The 10,002-nt window shown below is 34.9% G+C and overlaps 3 protein-coding genes across 3 annotated transcripts; all 3 read left to right on the top strand.

The window, feature by feature from the left end:
* On the top strand, positions 1,751 to 4,060 carry LOC104733404. Its single transcript, XM_010452980.1, has 5 exons — positions 1,751 to 1,988; positions 2,262 to 2,383; positions 2,807 to 2,969; positions 3,060 to 3,201; positions 3,349 to 4,060. The coding sequence occupies exons 1-5, from the start codon at positions 1,751 to 1,753 to the stop codon at positions 4,058 to 4,060; spliced, it is 1,377 nt and encodes a 458-aa protein (XP_010451282.1).
* Positions 5,777 to 6,710, top strand: LOC104733403 (cyprosin-like). The gene is made up of 2 exons (XM_010452979.1): positions 5,777 to 5,945; positions 6,382 to 6,710. Exons 1-2 carry the CDS (start codon positions 5,777 to 5,779, stop codon positions 6,708 to 6,710), a joined length of 498 nt encoding a protein of 165 aa, XP_010451281.1.
* On the top strand, positions 5,864 to 7,401 carry LOC104731310 (cathepsin D-like). The gene is made up of 5 exons (XM_010450643.1): positions 5,864 to 5,945; positions 6,382 to 6,869; positions 6,949 to 7,068; positions 7,149 to 7,213; positions 7,304 to 7,401. Exons 2-5 carry the CDS (start codon positions 6,771 to 6,773, stop codon positions 7,374 to 7,376), a joined length of 357 nt encoding a protein of 118 aa, XP_010448945.1. The 5' UTR covers positions 5,864 to 5,945; positions 6,382 to 6,770; the 3' UTR covers positions 7,377 to 7,401.

Raw genomic sequence — 10,002 nt, 5'->3', positions numbered from 1 at the left:
AAGCTCCTATCCCCAAGGTTGTATCTTTTCAACCTATATCATTTTAATTTTTGTTATTTATTTATTTTAATAAAACCTAAAACCAAATAAAAATTTTGTTTCTTGCTTTTTGTTCTTGTTTATTTGCTTCAGTTTCATTAAACAAAAAAAAATTATTATTTGCTTTAGTTTATTATTTATTTTCGTATTTATTATTTAAAAAAAAAAAATTTTCGGTTTCTATTTTATATTTAATCTTTTTTTTCCCCTTATTTGTTTGATTTACTTTTGATACATCTTTCTTTTGCTTGTGCAAGAATCTTCTATCACGAAGACCAGAGCAAATATGAAGTCTATTGAATTTTATTCGGATGAAGAAATCCAGAGAGAAGAGCCCTATCAAGTCACGTCGGATGAGGAAGATAACTTTGACGCTATCTCTTGGCAACGAGATGATAGTTCAGTTTCTGATTCAAGTGATGAACCAGATCGTGAAGCACCAGACCCAGAACCACCCGACTTATACAACACCAATACAGGCTATTCTAAACCATGGATTAAATTTAAAGATGATTTTTGTAGACATGGTTCAAAATCTCCACTGACCAAAATTATGTCTTTTTCAGGAAATGATAATTACATTAGGAAGGGAGACAACATGGAGTATGATAGAGGAACAACAATGGGCTACCATTATCAATGTCTTAAAAAGAGAGAACAGAAGTCCAACCATCACATTTTTTCACACCAAGTGCCTACAACCTCACTTCAAGCAAAACCGAGAGACAAGTTATGTCGCACAAAGCCACAAGTGGTACAGGAAGTGACTCATGGAACATCAATTCGACCTAAACCACCTCCAAGTGGTAGACGTGATCCCCTATCGGAGAGAGACGCAAGGGCCACTAAGCTAAGAGGAGATGAGCTTAAACATGGCGTTAGCAGAGATCCATTGCTATACAATCCCAACTGAACCTACAAGACCAATTTCAGGTTATCTCTAGACAATGGTTATGAATATTTTGGACCTGAATGTTTTGAGTTTGCAGGATGTAAAAGAGATTATCTACAATGGGAACTCAACATGGATAAGTTTTTTAAATACTATTCCATTCCAAAAGAAGAGAGGCTTGAATACTGTCTTGAACAACTCATGGGAAACGCAAGGCTTTGGTGGAACCAAGAAGAAAAAGTTAGACGAAGGTTTAAGGAGCCAATACTCAAAACGTGGGGACAACTAAAGCTACTTATGAGAGAGAGGTATGCACCTCAAATTCTGTCCCAGCCTAGTCAACACACTTACTCTTCAAAGGAACCAAGCCAAGAGAAAACTACACACCGGCGTGATAGTTCCAATCAAAACCCGGATCAAAATTCCGCCAAGGTAAGTGGCAAGAATATTGAGCTTAATTTTTATCAACAACTTGACCATGTGATGCGCTTGCTTTCATCCAAAAGGTATGAGAAAGGTACAGGTGCAAAAGGAAAATCGGATCCCATACCTTCTCTAGAACCGGAAGACAAACCTAAGAAAGGTAAGTCCTCAAATTCTTCAAAGTCAAATGAATCAACATGTTATAGATGTCATAAGAGAGGTCATTTTGCTGCAACATGTCCTAAAAGACAAGTAGAAGAAGCCACATTGCTAGAGTTTAAACTGAATGTATCTAGCTCAAATGATTATTTATCAACATCAAGTTTAGAAATTCCCAATTCTAGATTAATGCGGTTGTCTTTGCCAAAGGTTATTGATGCAGGTCAATGTCTTAGCATGGATGACACATCTAAAGAGGTAGTCTACAAGGTAGCAACTTCAAAGGAAGTTGAGAATGACACAAGTTTTGAGGAACAACTTTTGGAAACAACATCTTCACAAGATTACCGAAATAAGGAGTATGAGCAAGCGAACCTTAAGGCACATGTGGAGATAAAACCAAGTTCAACACCATCTGATCTTGCTTCTAAGATCATCCCCATTAAGGCTAAGTTGATACCAAACAGTCTACATGGTATCCTAGTAAGTGAAACATATGATCTTGTTCGATATTAGAATAATTTGACAATTGATCGTAGCTTCAAACATCTTGTTTTAAATGATTCAACTTCAAGTATAATGCACTTGATTTTATCCTTAAGTGTCAAGCAAGATACAGGTACCACAAACGTGTATAGTGATGAGCGAGAGACCACATCCAACATGATCTTAAGTTTTGAGCAAACAGAGAAGCTAGAAAGGCGTGATAACATGGAATCAAATCCAGAGCTTAAGTTGAGCAAGCTAGCCACTAGAGAAGATGAAGTTGACACAAACAACATCTTGTTTCAAGAAGAACCACCAGATCAATCATTAAATCAACCAACCTTGTTGATTTTGAATGATACACTCATCGATGAACTATGTCAAGTAAGTAACCCATTATTTCAATTTACTTCTATTAATTTGAATGATGTGATTATAAACTTGTTAGGACTTAAAGAGTGTGAGAAAAACATAGGTTATTTAAATAAACCTATGGAACCAATTTCTTGTATAGTAATTGATACAATTTGCAATATACTTAGTGCTACACTTTGTAGAAAAGAAATGGTTCAAACCAAAAATATTTTACATGTTTATATTGATCCCATGACTGTAGTAATGCACTTGTTCTTCGCCAAAAGTGTCAACAACATTGCAGGTACAAAAGAGGATCATAAAGGCGATTCACCGGAGATAAAGAGACCCATGAATATTCTACATCAAAACCGGGGTAAACCAGCGCCATTGGTGGTCACACCACTCAATAAGGAGACTAGGAGTGTCCCGAAATCTTGCTTAATTAAAGAGGAGCCACCGGATCTCAAAGCTCAAGCGCAGATCCAAAGAGGAGCTAAGCACGCTACACAATCAACCATGATACCGGATCAAAACCGAGGCGTGATCCTATCTTTCCTGCTCAAAGGAGAGCAACTTGATGCACCACACATCACAAAACCAAAACCATACCGAGGTAAGACCCTAAACTCCCAAAATCGAATGAAAGCTAACTTGCTTTCTCTTGGTGCAGATTGTACAGTTTCGAGGACGAAACTTTTTCAAGGGAGAGGGTATGATGCGGACATCAGAACTAAACCAAACCGGGAGCATGGCGAACCAACCAGTCCACACACCAAACCGGTCCACGAAGAGCATCTTGGAGAATCTTTTCCCAAATGGAGTTCTGATCAAGCACAAAGAGAAGGGTTAATTATTCATCATCAAATTAACCCTAAGGAGTACAATGGTTCAAGAGGGATCAAGCATCAGCAAGTCAAATCACCTCATTGTTGGAATATGACTGTTGCACTCTTTTTCCCTTGTCTAGGGTTTTTCCCACTGGGTTTATCTAGAAAGGTTTTTAATGAGGCAACACCAAGTCATCAAGGAATCACTTACCATCCATCTGATTCAAAGATGGCACAAGAAGTCATAGCTGAAGTACTTGTTGAACTACTTGCTGGACCTGCTGAACTACTTGCTGACAGACATGCTGAACTACTTCCTGATGGACTTGAACTACTCGCGGATGAATCAGACATCGTTGCAAGTTATGAAGAGTTTCGGCCTTTTGACACTTGGACCAGTCCTAGAGGGAGCCCACACACCTATTTGATTCACCACAAGTCTCCAGCCCATGGAGAACAACCCAAGAGAAGACCCAAGTCCAAGCCACCCTTTGAATCATGTCCATTGATCTACTTGGAGCCAGATAAGGAAACTTTCATTTACATTCACTTGGACGTGTCCCAAAGCTACATATGGAAACTAGGAGAACCTCTAAAGCCACCAGAGAATATTTGGAGGATATTCACAAGCAATAATAGCCATTGGATTAGGCGGATTCAATCTTATTATTACTTGCCTTTTTCGGACCCGATTGTCATCAATGCACAACGACTACTTCCTAATCTAATCATGTGCATAGTCAAGTTTCCACAAGTGGCCAAGAAGTTTCCAAGACGTCACAACTTCCTCCCCAAGTTAACGAGATACAAGACACATCTTCTTACCTTATTTGGACCAATTCTACACTTAATGGTCCAACGATCATATGTTCAATAATTGTTGTGATTTCTTTCTTGTTTTAGAACTCTAGAACGTGTGTAATCAGCCTATATATGCTGATCGTTAGTCTCATTGTAAAACACCCTTGATCATTTTAAAGTAATAGAAACGTTTTCTTCTTTACAAAGTTTGAGTCTTTGTATTGCTTTGTTCTTTAGTTCTTTGTGAGTGATTCACTTAGTGCTTCAGAATCTTGCGGATTAAGTTTGTTGAGTGATTCAACATCCTTCATTCGTTCATTGATCGAGCGAGTTGATTATCCCACCGATTAAGCGAGTCAATCACCCATCTATCCATCGTACCACCCCTTGATTCACGAGAGAGTGCTTTAGAGCCAGCTCGTGAATTCCACCTTCCGCAAGATAAGCTTGGAATCTCTTGATCCTTGTGTGATCTTAAGTTGGAGTGATTTCAATCTTATATCACTTCCTAAATAGTATACAATCAAATCATATATTAAGTGATTAAGATTTCTCCTTGATTACCAAGCTAAGAAATATGATTTGATTACCAAATCATATCCTACAATATCCTAACAAGACATGAACATTTATATGTATTGTATTTTCTTATTCTCTCAAACAAATATGACTTAATCGCCAAAACTTATACCATACAACAATGCTACACAATAGAAAACATATGGTATATAAAAAAATTAAAATTAATATGATATCATTTTTTACAATAATTTCATAATCTTTTATTATTTACGAATAGAATTCATATGTATTTTTATATTTTTGTACAGAAATTCCAGTATCTTTCATTATTTTAGGGGATTAAATTACATGTATGTCATCTGTATCTATGTCTTATCGTTAGTTGTTGTATATCATTAGTCATATTCGGTTGAGGGAAGAATAATCATTATTTGGTTAAGGGAAGAATAAGTAAGATACAAATAATGCAATCGTTAAGCATGTGAACAATAAAGAACGTAACGATGAAAGGCTTGGTGTTAGACTGTTAGGTAATGCTCTCAACTACTATGTATATCTCTCCTTCAACCTAGTTCTATAAATACAATGCACTGAGATGAACAGAGATCAAACATCAAAACAAATTAAGAAGAAGAGAAAAACATAACGAGAGATGCATATCTTAAAGTTTATTGTAGCTTTCTGTCTCTCCCTCCTCCTCCTCCAATCTCTTAAAGGTTAGTTAGAATCAATATGTCCATTACTTATTATATATATATACTTATCTTATGTCATTTCCCAGTGCAAGGTATAGTCAGTGTCAGTGCCGGTCCGGTGAAATCCAAGGCCCAATACGAAAAAGAAAAAAAATTAAGGTTTTTTTAAAAAAAAAATAATAAAAGCTGAAATATGTTTTGCTAACTATATTGGGGCTTTCACAAATTTTTATTTATTAACTCATTTGATTTTGAGATTTTTTTTGCTAATTATGGACTTTTTTTTGCTAATTTTGAGGATTTTTTCTAATTTTAAAACCTACTGTATTTTATTAGTTATGGAATATTTTCAAATTATATGGCTTTTTAACTAATTCTTGGACTTTTTTGGAGCCTATTATTGGACATTTTTAAAAATTATGAGGCCTTTTTATTAGTTTTGGGAGGTTTGAAGTCTTATTAGTTTTTTTTTTTATAAAAAATTCTTGCAAAATGGGCTTCGAAATTTTGAGGCCCAATACGAATGTTTCATTCGAATGGGTGAAGGGCCGGGCCTGGTCAGAGTCGCTTTGACGATGGGGTCGAATATCTACTTTGGAGAGATAAAAGTTGGTACTCCAGGTCAGCGTTTCAAAGTGGTGTTTGATACTGGAAGTATCAATCTTTGGGTACCATCTGGGGACTGGAAAGCAATCCGTCACAACAATTATAATTCGAGCAAATCAAGTTCTTATAAACCAAATGGTAATTTTCAAATCTGCTTCATTAGTTTATTTATAAATATAACCATAGTGTAGAGTTTATGGTGTAGTTTTTTTTTTTCCACCGTTTTCAGCTTCGCATCTCATGATTACTTGTGTTGTATGAATAATTTGCAAAACCAATTTGTTAATTCTTTCAATACTTAGGAATGATATCCTTTCACAGAAAGTGTTGGATTTGATCTCAAGTTGGCGTTATGTATTTAATTGGTTTATTTAGTTAGGATTATGTTAAATTATATCTATGCCTGGCTAAATCAAAAAATTTCATGGCTTGTTATTAATTTTTATTATTTCTTAATTTTATTTGCTCGTTTTCTCTCTCCAATCGCTGAGATTGGTCCATCGATAAAACGTTAATTGACCTTCATATATTGATCTAAGATAATTAATATATAAAATACATTTGTGTACAACAGGAAAGAATGTAGCCATCGAATACGGTACAGGTTCTCTCAAAGGTGTTCTAAGCAGTGAGACTGTCAATGTTGGTGGAATTACGATAACCAATCAGTACTTTACAGAGGCTCTTGCTACCAAGGAGGCTGAGGATCCACTTCTGAAAGCGCCCTTTGATGGTATACTGGGACTTGGAAATCCTCAAGATTCTGCTACAAGAACTCTTTCTGTTTGGGAGTCGATGATAAGGCAAGGTAAGGTTAAGAAGAAAATATTCTCCATCTGGCTTGGAAGACCTTCTCTCTTTAGAGCAGGGAGGGGGGAGATAACGTTTGGAGGTATAAACTGATCCCGTTTCAAGGGACAACATACCTATATAACCGCGACTGGGAAGAAATACTTCTTCCAAATGAGCAACATATTAGTCGGTTCAAAAGACACCAATGTTTGCTCAAGGGGCTGCCAAGTTTTTGTTGACTCAGGGAATTCAAACATTCATGGTCCAGCGGTAAAAGAGAAAAGTCATTAGATTAATTCTTACATGATCAGTACTTATTAACTTTTGTTTATGTTATTGTCATTTATAGGCTATGATCAAGGACATCAATGATAGTATCAAACTATCACCAGATTGCTCAAATTATAAGAAGCTGCCTGATGTAACCTTAACAATTGCTGGAAGGAGTTTCTCAGTCAGTCGTCGTGATGTAAGTTGATTTGACGTTTTCTTTCCTCCGTTTAGTAATTTAATTTTATTCTTACTTTTTTTTTTTTTTCTATTTTGCAGTATATATACAAGGTGAACAAAAATGAGTGCTTAAGTAGATTCGTGGAGACAAAAGATGAATACTGGTAAGTTTTTCATATGTAATAATCTTGTTACACATTTTTCTTCGTTTTAAAAAGAATTATTTTTGACTGTTTGAGGCCTTTTGGTTGTAGGACTGCCGTTCACACGGTGTATGACTACGAGTTGGAACCAACGGTGAAAATTGGCTTCGCTAAGTCAGTTTAGATTCTCACTAAAACTAATGAATATTTATGACACATATCGATGATCATGTGAAGAAGATCGATAGTGTAATGGAAATAATAAATTTCATCATCAAAGCACATTGATCTTTAAATTCTAATAGTTTGCTAATAATATTTCAATGAATTATACTATTATCAATCCTGAATACAACGAAATATCGTCTATTAGTCAACTTTATGAGAAGAATTTTGTTTTTTGTTTAAAAAGGGTTCAGTGAGAACAGATATCTACATGGCGACTTTAGTTTAGGAATTTGACAAACCAAAAATTTTGAAATTATTCTAAGGAACATACAATCTTGATTGAGTAGTACAACTAATTGATTCTTTAATTTCACAAAATCCCATTCCATCTGTTGTTAATTGGTCTATAAATTTTTTTTTTTTTTTGGGTCAAAATGATTTCTTTAGAATTGAAAATGTTTAATTTTAATTAAAGAGCCCTATAGTAATTACAACTCAAGCAACATATGTAGTAAAATATAAACTTGAAGAATTAGGTGGAGAAATCCGAGAGATATCCGATTTAGGGGTGTCAATCGGGCTGGCCCAGCCCGGCCCGGTCTGAAACCCGTAAAGTCTGCATATGTTTGAGTCCGGTACGGCCTGGCCCGAAATATTTCCGAGCCTATATTTCAAAGCCCGAGCCCGGTCCTAACAGGGCTATAGGGCTTTTCGGGCTTTTTCGGGCTTATCTTACCGATAAAAAATTCAAACTTATAAGCCTTAAAAAATAGTGTTTGAAGGTGCACTATAAAAAAATCAATCAAAAAATTAATAACTCATCTATATTCATTACAACCAACTTAATTTAAAACAAAAAGTTTAAGACTAAACAAAATTTCGATACTTTAACCAAATAAATTAATATATAATTCATATAAAATATCATGGATAAATTTTTTTAAAGTATTAAGTATGGTTATTAAGTAAATATAAAAACTAGGATTAGAGTTTAAAACTTTAATTACAATAAATTATTAATCAAATATTGCAATCAAACAAAAATGTTAACAAAAAAGTATCAATATATTTGTTAAAGGGCTTTTCGGGCTGGGCCGAGCCCGATCGGGCTAAGCCTGAAAAACCCTATAGTCCACGGGCTTTGGCCCTAATTGACATGCCTAATCCAATTTAAGCCTATTGAAAAAAGCCACAAAAGAGTGGGATCTGGGATGTCAACGTGAAATATAAGACACGTTGACACTGACCTAATAATAAATATAAGACACCTAATGGTCTATATTGGCGCGCAAGAAAAGCTCTGAAGGAAACAGTAGGTTTCATTGTTCGATCGGATTTTTCTTAGTTTGATGATGAAAACGCAATGTTATTGCCCCACAATTTTGTTATTTAAAACATACTATAGTATATGTTCCATGATCCACCGTTTGAAAATAACCAATCAAGTGACACAAATGTGGAACTGATGTTTTTATTGCCTTCAAGAAAATAGACTGATTCTAAGGAGGCAACAAGTGAACCATAATTTGGAAGTTGTTTTAACGGTGGGATCAAAAATCGTCAATGACTAACTGGGTCGTTTGGTTAGAAATGTTCTTATGTTTTAATCCTCTTTTATTAGTTTTGACTTTTTGTTAGCTTAAAAACCTATCAGAATTGAGTTTTGGTCATACAAAGCTCTAAACTCAAAAGAGACAAGAATCTCACACCTATTTATTTGGCAAAGTGAGGTTTGTATATACGGTTCATATTTAGACATACAGTATAACAAATCTATGATTCAAAATTAGATGTATTACAGAGATATTTAAAAATTGGCCCACATTTTTATTTTCAAAATTATACAATTCCTATATGCATATATCTAACTAGAAATAGGCTCACGCAAGATATATTTAATTTTATTTTTATTAATTATGATATACCTTAAATTTACAAATATATTTTTGAATTTGATTTTTTTAATATGATTTTTTAAAAAAAATGTTTAATGTGTGTTCCTTTATATATGGTTCTTAATGTTTAGACGCAAAATAAAATAAACAAAACATATCGGAAATTTTTTGGACTGAAGTAATTAAGTCCCTCAAAGTTTTGTTGTTTTGGATTTATTGTTTTGTGATAAATTGTTAGGTTCTTAGAGCATACCTAGCTCTCGCTAGAGAAACGTGGTCGAGCAGGCATGACAAACAAGTTCATTCACGTCAACAAACATCCTAGACAATTAATCTCTTAAGCTAGGAACGTAAGTCTCTGGCGCTAGTTGGTCAGACATTTTATCGAACACCTTTTGGGTGTGGAAATGTCTCGAACCTAGTTCCAATTGATCGGAGAGAAACTAGTAATTCTAACTCTAGTCCAGAAGGGAATCATACAAATCAAGCTCAAACACCCTACATCCTAAGATCCTCCCCCTAATCTATCCTATCCTCAAGAACTAACGCACTACTCAGATCCGGAAATCATCATCAACAATACAAACTCAGAAAACATTGAAACAAGCATTCTTAGATAGGTAAAAATGAGATAAACAAGTTTGTAGAAGAAATCAAATGCAAATACTCAATGTATCAAAAGATATCTGAATACAAAGTCTGGGAACGGTTCTTGGTGGCTAGGGAAACCTTACAAAATAAAAACGA

The sequence above is a fragment of the Camelina sativa genome, chromosome 12 (assembly GCF_000633955.1).
Source record: "Camelina sativa cultivar DH55 chromosome 12, Cs, whole genome shotgun sequence".
Classification (NCBI taxonomy): Eukaryota; Viridiplantae; Streptophyta; class Magnoliopsida; order Brassicales; family Brassicaceae; genus Camelina; species Camelina sativa.
This window is presented reverse-complemented; position numbering and strand designations above follow the sequence as displayed.